This window comes from Zerene cesonia, chromosome Z (genome assembly GCF_012273895.1).
Source record: "Zerene cesonia ecotype Mississippi chromosome Z, Zerene_cesonia_1.1, whole genome shotgun sequence".
Classification (NCBI taxonomy): Eukaryota; Metazoa; Arthropoda; class Insecta; order Lepidoptera; family Pieridae; genus Zerene; species Zerene cesonia.
Window position 1 is genome coordinate 10,043,000 of NC_052122.1, and position 27,623 is coordinate 10,070,622.

At 32.0% G+C, this 27,623-nt stretch overlaps 5 protein-coding genes across 5 annotated transcripts; 1 reads left to right on the forward strand and 4 right to left on the reverse strand.

The window, feature by feature from the left end:
* Positions 1 to 5,433, forward strand: LOC119835678. Its single transcript, XM_038360647.1, has 3 exons — positions 1 to 63; positions 2,342 to 2,567; positions 2,851 to 5,433. Exons 1-3 carry the CDS (start codon positions 46 to 48, stop codon positions 2,970 to 2,972), a joined length of 366 nt encoding a protein of 121 aa, XP_038216575.1. The 5' UTR covers positions 1 to 45; the 3' UTR covers positions 2,973 to 5,433.
* Positions 5,434 to 7,034: 1,601 nt separating this feature from the next.
* On the reverse strand, positions 7,035 to 8,664 carry LOC119835549 (midnolin homolog). The gene is made up of 2 exons (XM_038360453.1): positions 8,476 to 8,664; positions 7,035 to 8,248 (listed from the first exon to the last, which is right to left on the reverse strand). Exons 1-2 carry the CDS (start codon positions 8,553 to 8,555, stop codon positions 7,201 to 7,203), a joined length of 1,128 nt encoding a protein of 375 aa, XP_038216381.1. The 5' UTR covers positions 8,556 to 8,664; the 3' UTR covers positions 7,035 to 7,200.
* Positions 8,665 to 12,081: 3,417 nt separating this feature from the next.
* LOC119835737 lies at positions 12,082 to 16,546 on the reverse strand. The gene is made up of 4 exons (XM_038360719.1): positions 16,411 to 16,546; positions 15,264 to 15,316; positions 13,124 to 13,434; positions 12,082 to 12,314 (listed from the first exon to the last, which is right to left on the reverse strand). Coding segments are annotated over exons 1-4 (384 nt in total). The 5' UTR covers positions 16,429 to 16,546; the 3' UTR covers positions 12,082 to 12,312.
* Positions 16,547 to 18,558: 2,012 nt separating this feature from the next.
* On the reverse strand, positions 18,559 to 20,521 carry LOC119835816. Its single transcript, XM_038360829.1, has 3 exons — positions 19,502 to 20,521; positions 18,919 to 19,422; positions 18,559 to 18,624 (listed from the first exon to the last, which is right to left on the reverse strand). Exons 1-3 carry the CDS (start codon positions 20,519 to 20,521, stop codon positions 18,559 to 18,561), a joined length of 1,590 nt encoding a protein of 529 aa, XP_038216757.1.
* A 1,245-nt stretch (positions 20,522 to 21,766) lies between these two features.
* On the reverse strand, positions 21,767 to 26,257 carry LOC119835600. The gene is made up of 3 exons (XM_038360522.1): positions 26,008 to 26,257; positions 22,827 to 22,900; positions 21,767 to 22,477 (listed from the first exon to the last, which is right to left on the reverse strand). The coding sequence occupies exons 1-3, from the start codon at positions 26,029 to 26,031 to the stop codon at positions 22,087 to 22,089; spliced, it is 489 nt and encodes a 162-aa protein (XP_038216450.1). The 5' UTR covers positions 26,032 to 26,257; the 3' UTR covers positions 21,767 to 22,086.
* Between the last annotated feature and the right edge of the window lie 1,366 nt (positions 26,258 to 27,623).

Genomic DNA, 27,623 nt, shown 5'->3' on the forward strand with positions numbered 1-27,623 from the left:
TTCTGTCTAACTGTACTACCGTTTGGTCTTGTTCCGCTCCTCATCATGTCCAGCAAATACCTGGTGAGTGAGCTTCTGCGTTTATAGTAATTTGCGTGCGTTATCTGCCTGGCGTATTCATAAACATTTTGTGTTTTTTCAACAGCTTTTGTTTTTGCATTGCTTTATTCCTTTATTCTTTGTGATAGCTACAGTGAACTATGAATTTTATCGGTCCTCAATAATGTGTTAAGGTTTTTCGTATATATTATTTATTGTTTTAAAAATTTCAAAATGAACAGTAAATTGTAATACTTTTTAACTTTAATATTTAGTGATATTGGTGTAAAAAATATTACGTTACATTGAAATGTATTATATCAATAATAAATTACAATAGTGATGATTTAGTATGTGAAATTATTCTGCACAATGCTTATTGAACATAAAATAATACATACTAGGATTATTCTAAATTAAATAAAATTAAATTTCGGTTATATTTATAACTGTCATGACTGTAATTTGTTATATTGTGCAGTGATATCTTACACGACAGTATTATGGGATTTTAAAAGTGTAAATTATTTTAACGGCCTTATGCAAAATATAAATCTTAATAGATTGCGATCCATCCGAATGCGAATTCTAACTTATATATCTCCTCGTATAAATACTACAATTTAAATATAAAACATGTTATAGTCTAGTTTGGCTTTACTCTGGGACTATCGAAGAGTTGAATTAGTATTTTATAGGTAGCGTTTCATTGTAAGCGTTATTTGATCTCATTATCTGATCGAGTGTCGTGCGAGCGATCCGATATCGTAGCGTGTAAATACATGTGCCTTTAACATGTATTGAACTGTACTTTCATGTATTGAATTTCAGAATCATAGTTAAATTGTTCTTTTTTATTTTATATGACATATTTTTTACATCTTTGTTGAATTCAAAGAAAATGGTTAAATACATTATGATATTATATTAAACAATATTATGAACAAAGATTTATTTATATAGGGCGAAGTTCAGTTTTTATTACGATTATTTTCCGTCGATTTAACTTCTATTCAATTCTTAAAATGAATCTTTCAATCTTTTCTATGTATATCATACGTTTGCGACAAGTAGTAATGCCGATTCGTGAATCACGTAGCACTGCTTTCTGACCGCGGATTCGCCTGCATAATCAAAGGAAAACTGGCATTGTTACCGTTCCCGTGCGATTTCCTTTGACCTATCTGTGATCTCAAAACATCTCTTTCATTCTTTTAATCTAGCACCTTTTATCCTAATCGATTTAGTGATTTAGGTGTGAAAAGACAGACAGAGTAACATTCGCATTCATGATATTAGTAGGAATTACCAAGAGTACAATCTATAAAATCGTGAAAATACCTTAATAGTTAATAGTAACCACAAACAGAATTATATATAGTATGCTGTATATAACACATGTATATCACAATCAGCAATCGAGATATGGGTCCGGAAGTAAGTCTACTGAACGGTCGACTGTTATTACGAAACTCTTGCTATGAAAATAAAGCAAAGGAACGAAGTGAGAGGCAAAACATAGTTTTTTCCTTTAATAGAAAGCGCTTGAACCGAGGAAGCATTGTGTAATTATTGGATTTTATGTGACAATCGCTTATCTCGTGTGTTTAACGATTTTATACGAGATTGAAAGAGGTTTCGAAATATATCTTATAGACTACGTTGTTATGGGCTTCGCACGCATTAATTTCGGTGTAGTTTAATAGATGTTATTATGCATATAAACCTTCCTCTTTAATACTCCATCTATTAACAGATCGTAAAATCATTTGAGAAGTTTTAAAGATCTAATCATACATACATAGGGACAGACGCGAGAAGCGACTTTGCTTCATACTATGTAGGCGGTCTTAACCACTAGAAATTTTAAGCAATTCGGGCTGGAGAAATCAATAATGAAAAGAAATGTATTTTATATATTTTAGTATGTTGAAAATTATGACATACATAAATGAACGTGAGTTGATTTCAACTTGAGACCTTATTTTATTAAACATTTAACATTCACAAAGAAAAGATTTCAACGGCGGTACAGTGATTGAGCGTTTGTTATATTATGCAATAAATGTGCAGATTTTTTATATGAAGTAGAACTACTGTCATATATATTTTTATGTGCATTAATTTGTTATTTATTTATATCTAGAAAAATTTTCAGTATATACAGTATAACAGTTCGAAAAAAAGAAAAACAAATAGACAACAAAAAATATCACATGATCAAACATTCTGCCGATTATTTAACTAACCAACATCCGCTATATTTCAAAAATAAAACACTCTAGCCCAAACATCTTTACAGCTGCTGATAGCCTGCGTGGTTGCCATGACAACGCTGATAACGGCGGGCGGTCACGGCGGCCACAAGAAGGTCATCATTCACGTACCCTTGTTCGTGAAGCACCACCACCACAAACATACGATTGTCAAGCACATCCACCACAAGAGCGGGGGAGGCGGCGACGATCATTATGAAGTCCTTGGGTACACTTACGGCCAGCCTAAGGCGGCACCACATTTCGGCGGAGGTAATTATCAACCATATGTTTAGCCACACCATATGTTTTAGCAATTTATTTTTTATAAGAATTAATATCTAAACCGACAATCGGTTCACAAAGTGCCTCGTTCACTTTAAACTAATGTAGCGAAAGTGCACATGCATCATACTTAGTTTTATTTGGGCATTTATTTCCCAAATATTGGATAATAATATGATTGCTATTTCCTCACATTGACACTTTGCAAAGATGCACCAAGAAATTGTAAGTATTTGAGATCAGATTTATGTAAATATTCTATTGTACCTAGGTCACGGGTGGCACGCAGCCGAAGAAAGTCACAGTCACGACAGTCCAGTGAGCTTCGAAGGTGGTGACCACGGAGGGTACGCCCTGACCTCCGGAGATGAGTACAGTGAACACGGATATTAAGGCGCCAAAGAATACCAGTTCCAATAGCATGGAACCTCACCAGATACCTCAAACTATCCATTGACAAATATTACCAAATATCCTACTATCAATGCCCGGTTTATATCAGAATGGACTGCTCCAATGCCTAACTTATATCGAAGACCAGTCTTCTCCTAAATTCTCTTCTGAATCGTAATGAATCGGACGGAATACAATTGATCAATTGGTATTAATTACTGCATTTATCCCAATTGAACTGTGCATTTACAATGAATAAATAGGGACGTCGATAGATTTATAGAAATGCCATTGAAATAGCGAGCATCGCTCAAAATATGAGTTTGAATCTCTCTGAATTCAATTGTACATGGTCCAGTATATCCGAATGAATTCCACTAAATTCAAGTGGACATGGCTGATTTAAATTCGGATAATTCATACCATTACACACATCGTCAAGTGCTCAACGGCCTCCGCGGCCGTTCCTCGCGTTTACATGTGAAAAGTCACAGGACTTTTCCATAATTACTTTTAGAACGCATCACTTTAAAAGCACTTGACGCACCGATGCAGTTGTCACCAGTGACCAGTGAAATAATGGACACTTTAAGATTTATTAAATAGTTCTGAATGTTCTATATTCATTATAAACAATTTCGATTTTGTTGTTACCGTGGTTAAGTGTTAGATGTCTTTATCATCCCTATTGACTGATTTTATAATTGTATCTTATTTCAAGGCTTAACAAAGATATCGAAATTTTTCAATCCCCTTTTGTGACTGATTTTAATTTGTATCAATCTCAAATATATTGTAGAATGATCAGTTGTTAAATTCAATGATACCTACCTTTGTAAACCTATACAATTTACTTGATTTGGATTTTTGAATAATATTATAGTGTCATGATATTTTAAGACAAGCTAATATTTCCGCCATTATGAAAGGGTTTATAGACCTCGGCTTGGGTGAAGCGTCCCATAAAATATCATGGCAAATCATTGTTGTAAATCTAATGTGATATATCTTTTTAAACGAATTTGTCACTTGTTTTTACTTGTATAAATTTCTTGTACTCTTTGTAAAATTTATACTTTTAGCATTTAGATCTTTAGATCAAAAGATAAATTTAAGATAGTGAGATTGAACGGCTTCGTTTCAAAACTTTTTCGATTGTTTTTGTTAATTATTTTAATAGTGAAATTGTGTTCAAATTCGTAATTATTTAATTACTCAATGTTGTGATTAATTTTGAATACCCTAAACTTAATTATCAAAAGCAATGTTTTTTCTGATGTATAACATGAAACGAGTCCTCAATACTTCCTATATTATATGTGTAACCTTGTATGTCTATTTACATATGGATGTTATCTGTGATTAAATGTATTTACATACCTGTCTGTATGAATAACTTGTTAACTTTAAGACTGTTGTGAAATAGATAAAATATAAAATATTTACTTAGAAAATGTTTCCGTCTATGTGCTCAAATTTTGTCCGTCACACAAAACAATATTTTTCTGATATAAATTACTGGTTTGCAAAACCCTCCAAATATATTTTTGGCACGTATATGCAAGTATCAAAATCACACGGACAATATTTGAAATGAATAATGAGAAAGTAAAAACAGAAACACATTAGGTGTTCTTCGTTCATCTTTGTCCTTTATAAAAAAAAATATGCAAATTATATCAATGCCTAAATTATAATATAATATATATAAAAAAATAATATAAAAAACAATAAGTCAAAGGATGTGGCACTAATTTTTGGAAAACATTTTCTCTTCTGTTTATATCTGACAATAGTAATCTCCCAAATACAATATCGCATTTGTTGTAACCTTTTAAAGACAGGTTTTAAATAAAAATAAATTCTCGACTAAGTTTTGTCAATCAACAAAAATCATTCGTTATAGAAGATAAAAGTTTGTAATCAAAAAGAATGATTTTTTTAATATTGTATTTGGGTGCCCCTTTGCTTTATTGTTTTATAGTTTTATAATAATTAACAACTGAAATATGACTGTTAAAGGAATTGATTTTTCTAGTATTTGGAGCAATAGGTTTATTCGTAGATTTAATATAAATAAATATAAAAATAACCAATAAAATAAATAAATAAAACTGTATATTTTATTTATTTATCTTAGAGATATTGTTATTAATTAAATAGATATGTGTTTCAAGCTAATCGCACAAATATATAATTGTATACGGATATCGTTACCATAAAATACAATGGTACAAAGTGTTTGAGAAAATTGTTTTCTCGGGAGGTACAATACAGTGGTACAATTTGTATTTTATGGACGAATCGCAGCTTTAAGATAATTTAAAATAAATGTTCTTGAATGATATATTATATTCTATTAGAAAAAATAGTCAAAATATTTATCTGTTGAAAAAATTCTATTGATGTTAATAGATGTCTCCTTTAACAGAATTTTAGAAGTAAATAATATCTGTGAGTATTTATTGTTTTTTTTTAATAACCCGAGCCGATATTATGTTTTAATTAGAGATAGATATCTCTCAAATGAAAAAAAAAGTTGTTTTATCAACGCACCAGTGCATTTAGAAAAATCTAAGGCGATCCTAAAACATAAGACACTACTAAATCATAATGGAATATAAGAGAAATGACTATGTTGTACGATTATTTCTAATATCGTTGCACTATAGTGTTTAATTTACCGTGTCACCCCTAGTATTCTTATATTACAAAAAAAAGAAATGGAAAGTTTTTGGAACAAACGTTGACAAACCTTTTTGCATCAAGTGTAGGTACTTAGTCATTGTTTATAACGTTTCACATTTTAACCTTTTGTGCTATTTTACATCTGTAATACAATATCAGTATCAACATTATTTCATTATTGTGTATAATAAAGTATTATTGTAAACAAAAACATACATAATATAAATGCAAGTAACTATATCTGTATCCCTTCTTCACGCCTAAACTATTGAATCAATTTGGATTCAATTTAATTTAGAGACAGATTAAGACCCGAGAAAGGACATAGATTTTTGTTCCGGAAAAGCCAACGGATCGAGAATTATGTGAGATAACTCTGGGACTGTCTATAGTTTTAGTTATTTTTGTACAAAAGAGTACACAAGAAGGAATTAAATGCAAATGCAATGTACTGTGAAGTTTAAGGCATGAAAGTGTAGGTACTCTGGGCCTTCTCCACAAAAGCTGATAATTTAATTGTTTTTTATTTTTTCGCGTCGCGTATATTTCTACTCGACTTCTCATTTATGCCCTTCATCTTATAACTGCACTGATTACAACATCGTTAGTAATAATAACTAAAAACATCCGCAATAATACTGGTAGCGCTCTATCGTAATACTCGATATTAAATAGTAAAAAAGTTCCCTTGTCAGAGAGCCCTTTCATATCTATATAATAGGTAATTCCCATTACTTCCTTGGTATAAATAAAAGTGACTATAATTGCATCATTTACCTATCACCATTGTTACGTTACAGCTCTGTTGCACAACTGTTTGAACATTTGTAAGTGGAGCGTGAAGAATTTATTTTGGTAGACTTTTTTGGGTGTATATTGTAGGCTCATGATATAAGTGGTTTGGTCACGACTTTACATACAGTTATTATTGTTCTACCATTGTCTCACATTTGATTTATTCTTTGAAGGAGATTTTTAATTGAAACTACTATAGTTGTTCCATTTCAAAAAGGGGTTTGGAAGCCGAATATGATCTACTTCAATATTTATATTGAGTGTGGTATTTTTGATTGTTACATTATCTTTTACTAGCTGTTGACCCCGGCTTCGCCCGTGATACAAATATAGCCTATGTCACATGTAGCTTGCTAATGGCGTAGGAATTTTTTAAATCGGTCCAGCAGTTTTTGCGTGAACGTTACAAACATACAAAAATACATAAATAAAAGTTTCCCCTTTATAATATTAGCGTAGATAATATGAATGTAAAAGATTTATCAAAAGTTACTTCATATAGGTTGTTAATTAGACAATTTCATAAGTTAATTAAGAATACAGGTCATAAAGAAACACGAAAACAGAATATAACATAGTTTTAATAATTTGGCAGCAATACATTTTAACAATAAAATTTAAAATCTACCTTAATTTCTAGTTACATGTTATAGTTTTAGTGTCCTATAAATCTACCAACACTTACAATAAATATTAGGTTTCCTTTAATATAAAATTAACACTTAAATCTTTTTAGTATACGTATTTAATATTCGACGGTTTGAATACCTTCCGTATTAATCGTTTCATGAATACCAGCTTGTCTTGAGAATGTGACTGGGGTATCTTCACTAAATCCACCAGAAGTAGACAACAATGCTCGACTGCCGATGTCTCCACCAATCAAATTACCATCTGATTCATCAAAAGCGGACAAGCCTGTATCTCCGTGGCCTGAACTTGAGAATTGCGTAGGCAAATCGCTTTCAACAGAATGCGAAGGAAACGGTTCATTTTGATCTGATCCAGTGAATGTCTCTAAATTAGCGTATGAAGTCGGTTGGATAGCATTCGCAAATGGATTGTGATCATTTGTTTGGGAGCTTTGTTGAGCTACCGCGGAGAATGGATCGTTTTGCTCTGCTGCACTTTTAACAAAGCCATACGTTCCGGGAAACGCTTGTGATGCAGCATTTACTGAGGTGAAAACGTCATCATCCTCGTTTCCCTCTTCTGTGACTTGGTAACTATGTCCACCTGAATTGGTTGCTCCAGGCAAAGCGTTCGGAAGTGAATCGAACACTTTAACCTGCTTTACTGTATGCACTACACCATGTACATGTGGTGTTCGAGGAATGCTTGATACTGGGGGTGAATAAGAACCAACGTTGTGATTAAAAGACGGAGGTGTGTAATCGTAGCTTGGAGGTTCGTAGTTTACTACAGGCGGCTCGTAGTTAACTGTTGGAGGTTCGTAGTTAACTGCTGGTGGATCGTAAGTTATTGGTGTATCGTGATGCTTGTGCTCATGCCCGTGTCCGTGGTGACCGTGGTGACCATGATGGCCATGACCATGATGGCTGTGACCATGTCCGTGGTGGCCGTGATGATTAGAATGTCCTTTTGATACTGAATGGGTGGAAGTTTTCTTGTGGTGGTGATGATAATGATGACCATGCGGTATGTGTGGTTTGTGGTGGTGATGGTGGTGGTGATGTTCCTTCTTCGGTTTGTGATGATGATGATGAATAGTGATCACCTTCTTATGATGGTCATGATGTATAAACTCGGGGAGATGTATCTTCAAATTGACACTGAAAAAATTATAATAAATAAAATATTTACCATAAAATACTTTAGTAAATAAGATTTAGAACATTTTGATATAATAAAATTCGCAACATTGTATAACACTATGATTATGAGAAATTGCTGGCATACATTTCTAAATACAACAATAAAATTCGCTTCGCTTATAAAAGATATATACACACAAAAATAAATATGCATGTCAAATCGGTATATGTATCAACAGCCTTACTGGTGTTTGCCCCCATGTCCACCGGCATGGCTATCCACAAAACAAATCACAAGCACGGACAAGTATCTCAACAGATCCATGGTAAGCACTCAATGCATTCGACACTCGTAAGCAACATTCACATTTTATTCACACTTCGTCCAGAACCATCGAACTTCCACGGTGCTCAGCCACAGATTGACAGCGGAATACGGTGAGATGAATCTAATTTCACTTAAATAAACCTGTAATGTCAACAAAAAGACCACAATTATCGGCAGCGGGGCACGCTCGCAGAACGCGACGTTTCCGCTCTAATTTCTTATAACATAGGACTCGATTTCCGACGAGGAAATAAATCGAGATGTGGTTTTTTGTTACTATTTGAAATAGTATTTTATCGGCGCACCAAAACAACCTATTCGATTAGGCTTCACGACGGATGCCGTAACTGTTGCATGTTACAGTTATTAGATTGCTTTTGCGTAGATGTGATCGGTTCCGTCATCGATGTAATCGTTTTTCGGTTAATGGGACACTTATTTCCTAGTATTGTTAGTGGACTTGCTACTTTGAAAGCATTTTCCATGGATTTTTTTAATTTTTTTTGTTAATACGTAACTTATTCGTGAGAATGGTTTCACATTGATACGCAACGGTTTTATTCAAGTAGCCTTTTCAAATATAACTATATTTGTCCATATAATTTAGTTGATAGGCAAGCTTTAGTTCGCCCGCGTAGTTGGTGCTTTTTATTTTTTTTTTTATAAATTTGTACTGTATTCCTTCGTATATTAACTTTGAAAACTAATTGAATGTGTCGTTGATCGAATAATTTGTATACTGTTGCAGAAAAAAATCATTTCTTTATTTATAACTTTTTGTATTTTTCATGAAACCGTGTCATGGAAATTGTCTGTCATTAAATAAATTATTTTCAAAGTAACCATATAAATAATACTCATTATATCGCCCAATTGCATATTTTATGAAACCCTTTTTCGCTGGTAATTATAACGAATTCCAATGGGTGATTTGTTTAGATAAACGTTCGCTAAACTTACAGACAACTAAATGGAAGCAAATATTATATAATACCGATTAATTGAATCGGAAATGCTTAACCTAAGTTGGCAATAGATGTTGAAATATAGATTAAGACTGTGACAATATTACTGAAATTTTATATCATACCTAATAGAGTAGGTATATCGTCTTTGTTTTAATATTTCAAATTATATTTAAATTTATTTATAACTTATAGTAATCGTGAGATTATTATTTTGTTTCTGTGTTTCAAAGACATAGCTTGACTATTTTGTATTTATACATTTTATAACTATAATATAAAAAGTATAGTAAACTAGCTGCACCCGGCAAACGCTGTTCTGCCTTGCTCTTATTATTTAGGGGTATGAAAAATAGATGTCGGCCGATTCTCATAGATACCGGATAAGCACAAAAAATTTCATCAAAATCGGTCAAGCCGTTTCGAAAGAGTATGGCAACGAAAACTGTGACACGAGAATTTCATATATTAGATTGTGGCATGGCTAAAGCGAACGGGATCAATTTCCATAGAGAGAACTACTCATCAAAAAATAGGAGAGTTATTGTTTCCTACGTACATTAAATTTAATCGAAACTTGTTATTAACTAAAAAGGATAGAATATTTTTTAAAAGAGAAAATTTATCTGACTTCAAAAACACAAATAGACGACCAAAAGGGAATAATAAATTGAGATTAATAGTAAAATCTATTCATCTCTCTCTCATATCTCATCTATTTGAAGATCGATTCCAGCTAAACACTATATGTAGTAGTTATGTATATAATACACTACTTTCTGCAATTGTTGTTAGATCAAGTATAATAAAAACCGTAAAAAATTCCTCCTAAATTCAATACCAGAAGTAAGATTGAATATAATAAAAAATACAAAGTTTTAATATAGCTTTTTTATATCGAATAAATCATAGTCAAAACTATTATTAAGCTAAGAACTAATAAAAAATAAAAATACCGGTGTTTTAAAATTTATAACTGTATTATATTCCACGTAGGCGTTTACCTATTACAGCGCAACGGTATTATTAGTAAGACAATTAAAATCAAAGTTTAATAAAAAAGACACAAATCGATGAGATAAAAGGCCTTATAAACTATCCTGATACGGTCAGCAATAGAAGTGCTCTTCGTTAACTTTTCACATCATAAATAAAACTAAAAATTATACAATTTATGTTAGTACGATATATGCCGGTTAATCGTTATTTTAGTATGAATGGAATATTTTAACGCGTCATAATACATACAATAGTTTATTAATAGAAATATTTAAAACCACAAATTAATTGAATTCAACAGACAACGTCGCTGGCTGTACCGCGATGCTTCCATAAATACCACATACTAGTCATTAGTTTTAGGACGTCCTATTATGTATATTTATTGATACGATGCATTTGAATCATTTGTATTTGTTATTACTATATGATTAAGTTTTATAAATCGTAGATGTGGTATTTGTAATTATTCGGATAAGAAAATATAATATGAAGTTCATCATCAGCCCATACATGTTCCCAATGCTGGAACGCAGGCTTCCTATGAGGGTTCATTATCCACCACGCTGGCCGAGTGCGGGTTGGCAGATGTCACATGTCGTCGAACCTTTTTGTTTCTAATATAATATGAAGTTATGCGAATATAATTTTTGAACTATTTGTAATACTTACACACATTAGAAGGATAATTTTAATGAAAGATAACGTCATCATCACTGCTATACTATTATTAACCGATGCTGTCGAAAACGAACGAGGTTCTCAGCTAGACTGTATTTCTTTGGATTTGTTACTCGATAAATGCGTGGGTTTTCAACCGATTGACGTATTCCTTGATGTGTTCGGTAGGAAATTATTGTTATTTGTTCCCTTTGGTATTAGAATATTTGTAGAATTCAAAGTGATATCTCTCCTCCGTCCGTTGGTTGGCTTTATTGTAAAGAATTGCCATTATATAAATACGTAGTTAAAAATAGTACATTATTCGGGAGTATTTACCTATTTATGAATGAGATTTACTTGAGTGTCCTTAGGTTTCTCAGCTTGAAGCTTTCCAGTACTTAATAAATTTGAGTAATTATAAAAATACTAGCTGCGCCCCGCGGCTTCACCCGCGTAAGTTCACCCCGTAGGAATATCGGGATAAAAAGTTGCCTATATGTTATTCCAGTTGTCCAGCTGTCTACGTACCATTTCATTGCAATCGGTTCAGTAGCTTTTGCGTGAAAGAGCAACAAAAACACACACATCCTTACAAACTTTCGCATTTATAATATTAGTAGGATGGGAGTACAGGAATAAAAAACGCCCTTCTCTACCATGTATTATTTAATTAAATTAAATTATAATCTAATAATAGCAAAATCTATAACAGATATAAGATCATAATAAATATGGACTATTGTATTATTTAATAACTACAGTAATAATAAAAATACAAATGAAACCTTAATAGTAAGAGTACTATATTCTTAAAATAACATATTGTAATGTTAGTAGTAAAATAAATAGATAAACATTAAGATTTAAAGTTGAAATCAATCAAATGATAACATCAGTCTTTGGTTATTAATATATGGTTTTAAGTCTCGTTCATTTTAAGTTATCTTAATTATATTTTGTACAATATTTTTTGGTATAATTACGAATATATTCTATGCATTACATGCCTCAATGAGATTATTTTATGGTTATGATCAAAATTAGTTAATGGGATATGTCACGGATGAAAAGTGGGATTCCTCGGTCTACACGGTCTATATTAGTTTACAGGCCCGATGTTAGATGATTTCTGAAAAGTAAAATAATATGTTATTGTTTCTAATAAAGAACAGCTAAAGTTATTGTGTCTTAAATAATTCATTGTATAACGTTAATTTTAGTAAAAGTGATTACGTTTTTCTCTTGATTGAAATTTACGTAAGTCATTAAAGACAAAACGTTTTTATTTAGTTGACCCTAAAATGTCTTATGACCAACACTATAGCCACCTTATTATCAACTTTTATTCAAAATTCAGTATCGCATTGTAAATAAAACTCGCACGGGGTTACACCAAATTACTATTTATGTGACATCCGTCAAACATTCTGGTGCTCGTAGATGTCGAACCGACGACGTGGAATTCGATTAACCAAAATGGGATCTGAGGATGCTCTCAGATTAGAATATCTCTAACTATGTCCCAATTTCTAACATTTTTCTAATGCCCCTGTTATAGTAATCCGTTAACATCAATCACACGATCCTTTTGATCTGATTTAAGAGAAATAAGCTCAATGTATTGATGTTTAAGTCGAGAGTTCTATGCCGGCCGAGTGCAAATAAGTAGATATTTCAATGTATTTGCACGTGATCCACGTAACAATTTATTGCTCGAAACGGTGAAGGAAAATATTTCGAAGAAACCGGCATGTCACAATATATAAATTGACGACATGTGATATAGTCCACCCGCACTAAGCCAGCTTTGTGGATTAAGGCCTGAACCCTCATAGAGGGCCCGAGTTCCTGCAGTGGGAACATATATGGGCTGTTAATGATGATGATGATTGGTGTTCATCTTCTTTTCATTACTAGCATACATCTCAATATACTTACATTTTTCTCTCTTATAAAACACATGCCGCGTGGGTATTGGCAAGTCCTCGTATTCCGACAGTTCTGTTTCATCCATCGGGACATCAGGCAAGTACTCCGGGAAGCCCATGGAGGGCAGTGGCTGAGCGTGACCCGTTGGTTCATCCAGAAGCACATGATGGAAGTGTTCGTGCTCCTCAGTTGGCAGAGCGAGCCCGTGGTCGTAGAGGTCGTGGTGCTTGTGGTGGTGATGAATCGTCTTGTATACTGTGTGCGTGTGCTTGATCTTCTTCACTTTGTAGGGCACGTGGATCACCACCTTCTTGGTGCGGCTGTTGAGTTACAAATGGAGGATTTTTTATTAATTGATACGTGTGCAGTTGTGCTTTGAGATGTATGGCTCAATATAATGCATGAATAAAAAAATAATAAGTAGGGCAAGATTTGAGATGATCAAGAATATTTCAATCAAACGCGTTATTACGTACGTCGGCAGTACCGTCTTAAATTGGAGTATCTTATACCTTTAAACGAGCAATTCTTGTATATATATATATATATATATATATATATATATATATATATATATATATATATATATATATATATATATATATATAATTGGGATCTCGGTATCGGCTCCAACGATTTTCATGAAATTTAGTATATAGGGGTTTTCGAGGGCGATAAATCGATCTAGCTAGGAATTTTTTTAGAAAATGTCATATTCGTGTTTTATTCGTGTTTTTTTTTTCCTGACATCTATTGGTGAATAATAATACTATTTTGCTTCGTAGATAGCTGGACAACTGAAATAACACATAGGCACTTTTTATACCGATATTCCTACGGGATACGGTTACGCAGCACGCTTACGCGGTTTCAACCGCGGGTCACAGCTAGTAACGATAATAAATGTAATAGTTATGCTCCAAATTGAACAGTCAATGTAATGTTACTTCACTTTTAAGAATGAAAATGTCAATGTAGGTAGGTACACCTCCTATACATACGTCTCAAACAACGGAACATACATATTCATTTGTACATGTAAATACAATTGCATAATACAATTCAATGAAACAAAAATGAAAGTTTACAATCAGCTTAACAAGTAGATAGAAAAGCACGCATTTCCTCAACGCTCGAGTGATCCATTTGTCGGTTTTGTTAACAACATATTGCGTGTATACACCATGCCACTTTTCCTGATACTGTTTATATACGCCTATAATTTCATTATAACGAGCGTGGAATTACAATGTATGATATCATATTTGTAACGTTTTATAGCCGGCTAATGTGACGTTGGGGGAGAAAGCTGGGATTCAATTTTTAATTTTTGTTGTATACTCGTTCTGTGGTGTGGTGTGATTTATTAGCTTAGCTTTTAAATAAAGTATTTTTATGCATATACAATATAAGTGAAAATAAATATTTCTTGAAAATTGTATTTGAAACTTTTTAAATCAGACAGATCTTATGCACTTGGGAAACTCGATGTGTGATGTATGTATATTTGAAGGTATTAAAGACAATTGATTTTATTAAAGGCAACTAACTATACCTCGACTTTTCTTGAAAAAAAAATAATCAGACATATTAATTTGGTTGGACACTTGTTATTAAGTGTTAAATATTTTATTGATCTACTAGCTGTGACCCGCGTTTGAAACCGCGTAAGTCCGTATCCCGTAGGAATATCGGTATAAAAAGTGCCTATGTGTTATTTCAGTTGTCCAGCTATCTACGAAGCAAAATAGTATTATTATTCACCAATAGATGTCAGGAAAAAAAAACACGAATAAAACACGAATATGACATTTTCTAAAAAAAAATTCCTAGCTAGATCGATTTATCGCCCCCGAAACCCCCAATATACTAAATTTCATGAAAATCGTTCTAGCCGATTCCGAGATTCCAATTATATATATACAAGAATTGCTCGTTTAAAGGTATAAGATATGATATATTTAAATGCATTAAGAAATTACTCTTGGTTAACAACTAAAAACTAATGGACTAGATCAATAGGTCTAGCTATTTTGTTGCGGTTCTACATATTTCGTAGCTACATTAACGTTAATTTTAATATAAATCAATTTGCAAATATTTGTTTAATAATAGTTAATTACGAAAAAGTAAATATATTGTAACTCACCCTGCTGCAGCCGTTGCAAGTATGGCCAAAAACATAGCGAGACAAAAGAGTAACTGAAAGAGAAGTAACCAATAATTATATTATAAGTAGATAAGCATTTATTACATTACCATTTAATTAGAAATTTCTGCGAAAATCCTCAACATCTATCGTTAATAAAAACTTAGGTACTTTATACCTACATATCTTATCATGCATTTTTTATATAGGTAGATAGTCAAACGATAATTGCAATTAATCACCTGCTATATAAAAATTAACAGCCAGGTAGTAACTCCTAAAGATACATGCCTACTTTTATGATGAACTTATCAAGGATTTTTCTAGGAGAATTTTATCTAGAAGTTTTGCATACAAAACTAAAGTAGGTGTAAAATTTTGTAATAATGTTGTGCACCTGCATAATAATGAAATGACTAGTAATGATTTTAAAGTATTTATAAACAAGATTAAATAAATGAATTATTTCCAAACATGTTTCCAAAGCTATAGCTATATATATATAGCATACAGTTCATGAAATTAAAATATATAAAGCCTTCGAATTGTCAGAGCTACACCAAATTCATGAGAAATTTTGATGTAATAGAAAAAATTTAATTAATTAAGAATAAATTTAAGCGTAACAGCGGTTTGGCAAAAAACGTGGGTTCGAATCCCGCCTCGTGATCAATTCTTTTTCTATTCTTTCAAAATTTCTCATTTATAAAGCATTTCAATGCTATAAAACGAAAAATTAAATACACCAAATTCAATTAGGATCACATGGGAGGCACCAGCTTTCAAATTAATAAAAGCAACACAAAAATCTCTTCACCCAATAAAAAGTTATGAAGTAACAAACACAAAACAATTCAGTCAAATTGATAACCCTCTCCTGTTTTTGAATTTGGATGAAAAAATATATGAAGAATTTCGACAGATTTGATAGCGATAGCGATGAGATATCTCGAAGTGTCTTATGTGGATACTCGCTAGCGTTTAGTGAGATACTGAAAATTAATGTTATAATATTGCAAGACTAAAACATTCAATACACAATTAGGTTATAGTAGTATTTTCGAAATATTAAATAGAGATAGCTCATAAAAAATTTGCAATGCATATAAGTGCAATGAACATATAACTAAAATATTAACACACGTACCACTGTTCTAGAATCCATGTGTATTGTTTATTTCGCAACTAGTGAAAACTCGTGAAAGAAAAACGTGGTAATGTGGTTGGCAATGCACGTTCACGGCTACACACAAACTATTAATGAAAGCTGATGCTGTTGTTAATAATTTATATACTGTTGTCTGGGAACATGCGAACGAATAGAAGAAAATATATTGCATAAGTTTAGGAAGGACGTGCGCTGTATCCTGTAGATTGTTCTCGATTGAATCGATTGAATTTTCTCTTGCAAAAAACAGATGCGTTTTTGTCTGTTTTTTGTGAATGCTCAAACTCAAACTTAAAATATTTATTTATTCAATTGGATTTTATATAGAAGAACTTTTGATTCATCATATCATAGTTATAACATTTACTACCGGTCCGGTCATAAACTGATGCGTTGTATTAGTTTTTGAAAAATCAGCGTAATACGATATAATAATACTCCTTATTTCAAATAATATAAAAGTTTATGAATTCATGTATACATTTAAACATATTCTTATAATGTATATTATGACATTAATATTTGTATACTTCTGACTACATAAAGTGCAAAGACTACTTTAAAAACATATAAAAAAAAACAAATATTTCAAGAATTTAAAGATTTAATATGTGACATTTAGATTACCAAAAGTTACAATATAGGATTGTGTTATTACTTAAGTTCATTTGAATAACATCTGGCATGTAGGAATACATCAGTGTTGCATTAAGAATTTCCAAAGATTTTTCTATTTGAATGAAATGTTGCTTATCTAGAGGCGTAAACATAAAAGATCGCTTAAACATGAACGATTTAGCTTACGAGAGTGAAATTAATTCACCTTTTTGCGATTATTAGACCTTTGTTTATGACGCGATATTTATTTGTGTCCACGAAATAGTAGATTGTAGTAGCTGATATTGTATTTTATTCAGAAATGGTAATTTGAATGACTAAATATAATTAGATAAATTTTTCGTACTGCTTTTATTATATCATTCATATGTTTCTCGTAAACATACCGAAGCATGTATAAATTTTCTTACAAAAGTCCTAAAATCGACTAATATGGGAAATAATTGCAAAGTGAAATTGCCAGTTAACATATTATTTCTTGCCAAACCCTATTTTTTTATTTCATTAGGTATGGTCGGAATCCTTACGTCATTTTCATAATTATATCATTCGTTATACAAAGAATTTATGGAAGAGAATTTAAGCTTTTTATAGTTCAATGCGTTTACACATGTCCAACGTTACCACGGACCTGTCTGCGTTAACATTGACATGGGTTATATCATTTTACATGTTCTTTTTAATAAGCCGTTATAATTCATAAAAAATACGTTAAGCGAATGAACTATGGGCTTTAGTTTAGAGGTTATACCGAATTGATATAGTCATATGCTTTGCTTCTTATTCTACGCAAGTTTATACGTTAAACACATTGATAAAATTGTACAATCGTATGAAATAATATCATAGTATGTATAGACTGAACCATCATTTACGTAGAGTTTAGGGACTCCTCTTTTCCATCGGCTCTTTTATTTTGTGATTATCTGTAAGAGATATTTTGAGAGCGATAAGACCACTATTTGCAAATAACATAGCTTATGTTTGTTATATGGCAGTTCTAACGTATATCTCCTGGCCCTATAATAGAAATAGCACATAAACAGTCTCGAAAGCCGTCTCTCATAGTTTTTATAAATATTCACACAGTACACTTAGAGTACTAATCGATCATTATAATACCATTTATAAAAGTGCAAGTAAGTATAAAACGATATTATCTATTACCTTAAATGTGATGCTGTAATCGGCAATTGTTTTGGTATATTTAATATATCACTGGGTGAGCAAACGCAAAATTTCTCAAATAAAATATAAAAACTGGGATTATTTAAAACTCGTGTTTAATGAAAGATAAAAAACGGATACAATTTATTCAGTATAGATACCTACTATATGATTTGAGGTTTGATGATGTTGATATCTATTCAGTTATGGATGTAAAATAACTTAACGCTTACTTTAAGACCTAAATTAAAATGCATATCATATTATTACTGTAACAATTCTCTTTTGATATAAATGATAAATACGTAATTTTTTAAACATACGTATTTCCTATATCATTTCCTAATGCAAGTCAATACTTGGCCTTTTTTCTTCTCTCGGTCGTTTTATTTTGCTTAACTTGTGTCTCTGAAAAAAATTCGTAGTAGTAAATATTCTAATGATAATTTAATTATGAAAAAATCAATAGTGGACTGCAGTGTTAGCATCATCTTCGGAATATATTTTTTTACAAGCAAGTCAAGATATTTTAAATCTTTCCCCGAATTCCCCTTTCCAACATTAAAGTAATTTATGTAATATTTTACAACAGAAAAGTTTTGGAATAAAAAGTGCGTTAAAAACATGTACCGTATATAAAAAAACTAGGTAATTATCGATATCGAGGAGATCGGTATAAAGCTTTTACTTGTATGCAATTACCTGCGAACTTCTAAAATGTTTCCACAGCCCGTATCTGAGTTCCCAATCCTCAAAGAACAACGTATCTTTGTTCCAACTTACACGTTGCGATTCTTCTTTATAATTTTTCAACAGAGGCGGGTTCAATTGAGGTGCTTCTTTCGCCCTTCGAGATACTATTTCGTTCACATAACGGTATAAATCCGGCGCCTTATGCACCCAACATATAAGGGACATGATAGATAGTACAACTGCATGCAACCAAAACCTACACTTCTGAGGTATATTATTCGTCGTTATGGCAAAGTCCTGAATAAACATAAGCATGCATGTGACGGCGGCTGCCGTCAATCCACAAGGCACTTCTAACACCAAACATGACAACACAAAATATAAAGCCTCCACGTTCGCCTGATTGAAGTGGTACATCTCGAAAGCCTTAACAAAATAATCATGGAACAATTCTCGATGCTCTCTTATGAACGCTTTGTCGCTGCTATCATAGTGTCCAACTTTCAAAGGAACCTGGACAAAAAAAATGTTTACATTATACTCAGCTATCATTTCCGACCTCCATGGTGGATGTCAGAAAATGTTAACTCACCTGGGAGAGCTCGTAATATATTGTCGGCACTAATAAATAAGTGTAATTCTTTTGCCTATCCAAAAAACGTGCCAATATTCGGCAACCGCAAAAGCTATACAATGCATCTGATGATCCGATCAATTTGGTAACGACATGGTGAAAGAAACCAGGCCGAAAACTGTCTCTGTACCGACCGACTTGATACAACTGAGCAGCGTATTCCAGTAGGGAAGACAGATGTAAAACATTATCCTTGTCAATTTTTACCATGGCAAACCAGTTCAAAATTGTCGTTATGATAGACAATCGTTGGTTATTCTCAACTCTTTCAAAAATCCGCCTCAAACACACATCGAAACCCCTTTTCAGATGTTGATAAGTTTTTCGTTCATGACTTGTATTATTCGTGAAAAAGTTTAAAAAGCGCGTCACAAACGGCAATAAATGTTGACTGTCTATGACCCAGTTTCTGCTTTTTAACAATTCGTATAAGACTCTAGTTCTATGCCTCGCTGATACTAAATCGCTGAAGACGACGCAATGAATGTCGGTCAGCATTAAATTGAATAGGGTGATCTTCCCTCCATTGTAGTACAAAAGCACTTCAAGGATTTGACTAACGAAATTTTCAAACGTCCATAGAGAGACTTCAGAGAAAAATCGGAGCGTGGTTTTGATACACATTTCGCCATATTCGGGGTGCAAGTACTCCATAATTTGTTGAAATAGTTCTTCTATTGTAGTAAACTGCTTTTTTGTGGAGTAGATACAAAATTTGCCTTTCACCTTGTCCATTTTTAGGCGCATACCGAAGTAGTATAGAAGACTTAAAGACGAATATACAAGATCATTTACATCGCAACGTCGTAGAGTACGCTTTGTGGAATGTTCTAGAAGAAACTTGAGTTTCTTGAGAGCATATAATTTATTAGTATGGAATGCGGCGTTGAGGTCTGTCGGGATACAAAGGTGTTGCACTTGATGCACTATATCTTGCAGCGTTTCACTGTCTACTGTTGTACGCTTGTTGCTCCACATATTTTGATCTATACCCCGAAATAACTCTTCTGAAGTAAATTATAGCATACCATCTTTTGGCACTTGGATGACACTTCAGATGTGAAATGAGGTTTCACTATACAAAAATCTCTTTTGTTGAAAGAAAATTTAAGGAGGAACGAAGCTGATAAAATCTTCTGATATTTAGGAAAATTATTACCCAATTAACTTCACTTAGTGTACCTAGAGCGATGAAATTACGATTGCGTTGTTACTAATTTAGGTACAGTTATTGGAATGAGATAAATAAAATTATTTTATAAAGGGTTGTCATTAGACAACAATCAACGATCTTACATTCCGTATTTCGTCACGTGCCAATAGATGACCAAAAGATTATTGTACAATTGATGTAGAAATGATTCAACACGTGGATTTTACACAAGATTAACAATATAATATCACACAATGAATGAATGCTATGAAAATATTGTGTTATAATTTAAAAAGCGAAATATAACACAGTACTTCTTGAAACTGCAAATGAAAAGTATATTTAACTTCAATCACAACACATCGAACATCGAAGAAGTTCATACAACATAAAAGGTTCTAATGTTAATAGATATAGATAGTAGATATTAATCTACTATCTATGAATGAAGAAGTTGGTCAGAGCAAGTTATTATTCCCCGCTTCGCACGAGTGCCTGAGATTGTCCGGAACAACGTTATTGCATCAGCACTTTCGTTGCGTTCTAGATAATTTTTATAGCAATATTACCTTCATGTGAAATGGACTCGTGACCCATTCTCTACTGGCACTAGGGACTATGCGTAATTATATATAATAAAGGATATTAATGTTTGGTTACAATCTTGTGTGATCGCTGCTTCCAAAAAAATCGAAATAGTCCACAAAGCTATTGCAGCTAATAAAGAACACTCGATTATGTTTGTTGTTTTCAATTTATCTATTTTTAACAATTTCTACTCTCATTTTCAGTTCAGTTAGGAGGCGTTCAATTTTATTACCAAATATAATTGTATGCACTAAAGGAAAAGAACGTTTTTAAATTTTGATCGTTGACAATATTTTGAGGCAATGTATTTCTTCGAGAACTAATTCTTCGAAAAGGACTTAATTGAACAGTTTTACTAATCTATTAATTCTTATCTTATAAGTTACAACATACATTCATCAACAGACAAATGATAATAATCAATTTAATAATAATGTTTCGGGTACTTTTTGGGTAACTTAATAGAAATAAAACGCAAATTCGTTTACTTATTTATTGACAATACAAAATCATCCCTAACCTATCAGTCTTATATAAATTTATAAATAGAGAAATAAATTATTGAACAAAAATCATTGGAAGGTTTAACACATTCGCTGCAAATTAGTCAAGGGTAATTTAAAACTGTTAAAACTATTATTCTTATTCCCACCGTCCGCGCTGACAAAGCACGTTATATAAATTGAAAACGAATATCGGTGCAACATTTTTCGTACTAAACGTTTGATGTACAATTGTTGAAACAGTTCACCAAATACAACATGTAAAACCAATTTACAAGCGATGCGTTACAAATAATAATTTATTGTTTCGTCGTAGACTTCGAATTATCAGCCACTGCGACCTGCTGCGGTACCGCATAGTTTTGCGTGTATGTCTGTGCTACGTACGGCCCCGGGCCCACTTGCTCCTGCAGTTTTTCAGCCTCTTCAGGTGCGACTGGGCACATGCAGGGCACTAATTGTACGTGCTGCAACGATACAGGCGTGAGGCTCGCTCCAGCCGGCACGCTTATAGGTATCGGGGCTATCGTTTGCTGCAGCTGAACATCTGGCTGCATGTACTGCTGTTGGTACTGCTGTTGAGGCGCTTGGTACACTTTACGAGACTCGTAGGGATATATGTACTGGTATCTGTACGCGGGAGACATGTTCGGCGATATCGGTTGTATCCATTTTTGGGACTGCTGGCTCCTGTAACAAATGTATTTGGTTTTCAAAATATGGCGATGTGTTCAATATGTAACGCAAAATCAAAATTAAAACAGATCTCAGCTGACGTTCCATATTTAAAAAGACGAATACAACATTTTTCCTCTTGCCTATTATACTTATGATACATATACATCTGTTGTAATATTTTTTTATAAGAGAGTTGAAACAAAGACCAGTTCATTTGCAAACAATATCAATAAGGTACATAAGAATTTCGCAAAATTCGCAGAGCTTATAACAATTGCAGTAGATATCTCCTGTTAACATTTAGTTTAGTTCATATGATTATTATAACATAACATATATGAAATATTATCATAACTCTTACCCTGCATCGGAGCCCCACTTTAAGAAGAAGCCTTCTGAAGACGCTATTAACACCAGACTTAACAATACACAGATCTGCAATAAAATAAAAAATATATTTATACATTTTCGTATTTCATTTCGTATCGACAAAACAAAACAAATATCACTTATGTTGGATAGCTATATGAAATGGATATTTGTACTGAAACAATAGTGCAAAACGGTTTATACTTCTTGAGTTCAGTTTTAAGAACAGATAAAATATCTGATGGGCTGCTGGTCTACTGTATTATAGAAGTATAGTGTAGATAATAATTTCATTAAGGTAGGTCACAGGATATAATTAATTTCATTATTATTCGCTGGGCTTATCTTAGTAGTATTTTATAAATAAACACATAAATGATACTCCCAATTGGCATATTATTCAAATATAGAATAAACATAGGGATTTATGAATTAAGTTGATTTGAATAAGATTTTATAAATTATCGTAGTCACAGAGAATACTGATTATTTCAGCAAGCTCTAAATCATAACCCGCATGTATGTTTATCCTAAGGAATTGTAAGGAAATTGTGTCCTATATTACTTTTATATCATATAATATTCCCTTGAATTTGATTCAAATAAACATATAGATGTAATAACTACAGAAGTAAGCGATCAAAAGGGTTCAGGTTATAATTCAACGCTTTGAAACATTTATCCCAATAATAAATTCATAGAATCGTATAAAAAGCAGTTGGTTCGAATGAAGACGAATGAAATGTAATGGGTGGTCCCCTAGGAACCTTTTAAGTTAGGCATATATAATCTATTAATAAAAAAAAACAACTATAAAATAATTAATAATTAAAACTTTAACATTAAATGCTTATCAAAAATATGTCGATAGCAATATTATAAAGATAAGTCTATATATTTGTAAATTTGATCGGGGTAATCTCTGGATCTAATGGACGATTTTTTATCGCTTGTCAATTTGGGCAGAACTCGGACGAGCGGCAAGTGTAAAAAAATGTGAAAACTACCTTTAAAAATCGTAAGTTGCAGCTGTTTAAGCATAAAAAGCGTGTTATTGAAAAAAAACACATACGTTATATAAGTTTTTAATTAGTATCTATCATGTACTAAAGCATTAATTATAAGTTTCGAAACAACCATCACTATACTGTACAGCAACATACTTACATAAAAATTTATTGCTGGCTATTCGAACTTAAGTTTTTATAGAGGCAATTAATAGTGAAATCAAATATCTTCAATGTAACCTAATCTAAACAACTCCGTGAGAATGTGCTGATGTGCTTGTGTGAATAAATATCTATTTTATTGATAGAGTTAATTCTCAAATTATTCATCTTCTACTCGTCTTATTTTATATAATAGGTACCTACTTGTGTATTCTACAATAGAGTTATTGAAGATATGTTCTTCGATTGCCTTTCACATTAAAACTTGTACCAGTTTGATCTCAAGTAATATAATGAACCATATTTATATGACAAGTTTGTTCGCGAAATTCTGCCCCCGTTTATTAAATCACATTTAAATATTTTAAATATTCAATGTTCACATTCCAGATACTTGAAAAAACAAGGAAAATATCGTATTTTGTCGTACATTCGAATGATTGACATAACTACAAATAATGAAACGATTAAAAATTTCACTTTACCTACCAATGCATATTTATCAACTAATATAATATACCTATTGTAATTATAATGTAAAATTGATTTAATAAATATAATTATACGATTTAATACATAAGTATACGTAGAAGCGTCTGAAAGAAACCGAATACATTTGCGTATATATTATTACTAGTTGCACCCGGCAAACGCAGTTCTGCCTTACTCTTATCATTTAGGGGTATGAAAAATAGATGTTGGCCGATTCTCAAAGATACCGGATAAGCACAAAAAATATCATCAAAATCGGTCAAGCCGTTTCGGAGGAGTATGGCAATGAAAACTGTGACACGAGAATTTTATATATTAGATTTTGGAAAAAAGGAACATGCTCATTTATATATATGGAGACATCGGATTTATTTTAAACTTAATAATGTCGTAATTGTCATCAAGTGTAAATTGTTCATATAAATAATAAAACTTTCTAAGGACTAACTTCGCAATGCCAAATATATAGTCGCAAATAAAACAGACACATAACAATTCAATAACTCGATAGGACAGTAACAAAATATATTTTTTATGAACGATTCTGCGCTAATAAAAGAATAATACTTAGATATACTACATTAATTATTATTCGTTATACAATTCCTTTTATTTAATAATATTAGAAAATTTAATTAAAAGTTCAACAATATTTGAAAATAACAACATACGGCCTACTCTTTAAAATATTAATTTAAATATTATAGATTGATTTGAAAGCCCTCTTTATTAGAAGTTGTGTTTAACTTATAAGCTATTTATTTTTATATGAAATGCCCATACTTTTAATCAAAGTTCCCACCACACATTGATGGCTCAAAAGCAATTTAATTTCAATATTCAGTCTCATAAGAATGTGAGAACATTAAAAAATAATTTGTTCGAAGCGAGGCGAATGAATTAATAACAGGAGATTTAAATTTACTGTCTACAATATTAGGCCTGTGAGAACTTTAATATAGTTTCTAATTAAATTTTGAAATGTCATTGTCAAATTTAAACAACTTTATAATAAAGTTTTAATGGGAAATTTTAGTTTAAAAATATTACTTATGATTGAGATAAATTATATGTGTTTAACATAATTTTATTATTTTTAAACTTGTGATTGTAAAATATTATTTAAATTTGCACTTTAAAAAATCCGGCTCAAAGTAAATTACGTTTCGGGTTTTAATATTTCTAGAAATATATTATACATTTATTTTTATTATTACTAGGATAACTATAAAAAAAACTATAAACATTAACGAGTATGACATACTTTTATAATTAGATGTATTATATCCATTTTATTTTTATTTTATGGTCATAAATTAAAAATAAAACCCACGATTTTAATATTTCTATTCACTTTGAGAATTTGGTTGAATTTTAAGTAACTACACTTTCATGATTATGATATTTTATAAATTTGTTTTTTATAAATATTTTTAAAACATTAAAAAAACATATTTCACTATTTTCTGCCTATAATCACACAAATTCACACGGACAAAACAAAAAACTCACCATTTGATTTTTGTGATGATACATGGCACTAATTAAAAAATCACTCGATGAGTTAAAAAAACCAAGGAACCCGCGCGTACCCGACCCAAAAGCAGAGTGACTGCTCCCTGGGGAGCACTCCTTTTTTATACTGTTTCAGAAACATTCCGTCCCTAACAGGTCCACGACCCTGCCATGAAGTATAATAATAATCTTATTAACTTATCTACACTCCTATCTTTACTTAGAACGTACCGTTATATTAGCCCGAATTTAAAAGGGAGTTTCGTGGGCACTCACCACTTAAGACAATTTCACACTTTTTTTAATCATAATATGTAAGCAAGCCTAGCCGATAGAAGAGTAATGTGGGAAGGATGTTCCGACAATCGTATCTAATCGGTACGGCTATATTACCAATCTGAGTCGAACATGACTGGCCATGTTTTTCGACGCGTGAAATCCTAAATGGGTGCTCCGTCAACATTTACAATGTAACAACAAAAACTTTCTTCGGATCCGTAGTTGGTTAATTACGTCTGATTGATATTGTAGTGAGGGTCTTCATTATGTTTTTAAGCTGCAGCATTTCCGCTGTTATTTTTTTAATGACGGCCAATGGGATTCATAATGTACCGAATGTAGATCGTGTTTTTTGTATTTTAGGCATTGTGTTTGTTTTGAAACAATAATATTAGAAATAGGTAAGGGTTTTCTTCAGAACGTGATAAACCCTTGACTTTGTGCCTATTGAGGAAGGTAAAAAATTAACAGACTACTAGAATATAATATTATGATGAATTAGTGTGATGAATATAGATACTAGAAAAGCTCAATATGATCATTAAACATTAGGACCCATAATACTCCACTTCTACAATTACGCCTGTGTTTATACTATATATAATATGTCCTATTACAAGAATTTATGGTAAAGTCCATGGAGACAACTTTTGTAAGTTTATAACAGTTATTTTTCTAATCCAAGTAGGTGATGACAAATCCAATAAACGAAAAATCCTGAATCCACCCTTGCGTTTGGTGCTGGTGTACTTACACGATTTCATAAAACATATTTAATTTTGATTTGCTTGATAACAGAAGAATATTTGAAGAATGAGAGCCCAACGCCGCCAGATCATACCACAAACCACAATTTGTCTTTTAGAAGATATGTAAATGTCGGGCGTCTATGACCATTACATTGATTCAGAAGGAGCGTGGATTTAGTTTGTTGTTTATAAAAAAATCAAATTAAAATGAGTTAACAGTAAGTTTTAGTCAAATAAACGGTTCCTTTTTTTATATATAATATTGTATGTGAGTCTTATGTGAATATGTATATGTATATAGACCTACCTATATAACTTACTAGCTTTTCGCCCTCGGCATTGCCCGCGTAGCCGAAAGAAAGCTAGTTTTGCATGGATCCCGTTCCCGTGGGATTTCCGGGATAAAAACTATTCTATGTCCGTCTTCTAGTTCTAAGCTACCTCTTCACCAATTTTCTACCACATCGGTTAATCCCTTCTTGAGTTATAAAAAGTGTAACTAACACTACTTTCTTTTATACTTAGTCTGGCCATAAATACTGTTACACTTAATTATAAAAAAATATTACATTTGAATTTCGAATC

What these genes read in the sequence shown, in the direction of transcription:
- LOC119835678 (XM_038360647.1), top strand. An exon ending in GGCACCACATTTCGGCGGAG is followed by an intron (nt 2,568 to 2,850) that starts GTAATTATCAAC and finishes TATTGTACCTAG; the next exon opens with GTCACGGGTGGCACGCAGCC.
- LOC119835549 (XM_038360453.1), bottom strand. Translation starts at nt 8,555, where the DNA reads ATGGATCTGTTGAGATACTTGTCCGTGCTTGTGATTTGTTTTGTGGAT. An exon ending in GGACATGGGGGCAAACACCA is followed by an intron (nt 8,249 to 8,475) that starts GTAAGGCTGTTG and finishes TAATTTTTTCAG; the next exon opens with TGTCAATTTGAAGATACATC.
- LOC119835737 (XM_038360719.1), bottom strand. An exon ending in CTTGCAACGGCTGCAGCAGG is followed by an intron (nt 13,435 to 15,263) that starts GTGAGTTACAAT and finishes GTAACTCAACAG; the next exon opens with CCGCACCAAGAAGGTGGTGA.
- LOC119835816 (XM_038360829.1), bottom strand. Translation starts at nt 20,521, where the DNA reads ATGTGGAGCAACAAGCGTACAACAGTAGACAGTGAAACGCTGCAAGAT. An exon ending in TATATTACGAGCTCTCCCAG is followed by an intron (nt 19,423 to 19,501) that starts GTGAGTTAACAT and finishes TTTTTTGTCCAG; the next exon opens with GTTCCTTTGAAAGTTGGACA. An exon ending in AACATTTTAGAAGTTCGCAG is followed by an intron (nt 18,625 to 18,918) that starts GTAATTGCATAC and finishes AATTTTTTTCAG; the next exon opens with AGACACAAGTTAAGCAAAAT.
- LOC119835600 (XM_038360522.1), bottom strand. Translation starts at nt 26,031, where the DNA reads ATGTATCATCACAAAAATCAAATG. An exon ending in ATCATCACAAAAATCAAATG is followed by an intron (nt 22,901 to 26,007) that starts GTGAGTTTTTTG and finishes ATTTTATTGCAG; the next exon opens with ATCTGTGTATTGTTAAGTCT. An exon ending in AAGTGGGGCTCCGATGCAGG is followed by an intron (nt 22,478 to 22,826) that starts GTAAGAGTTATG and finishes CATTTGTTACAG; the next exon opens with GAGCCAGCAGTCCCAAAAAT.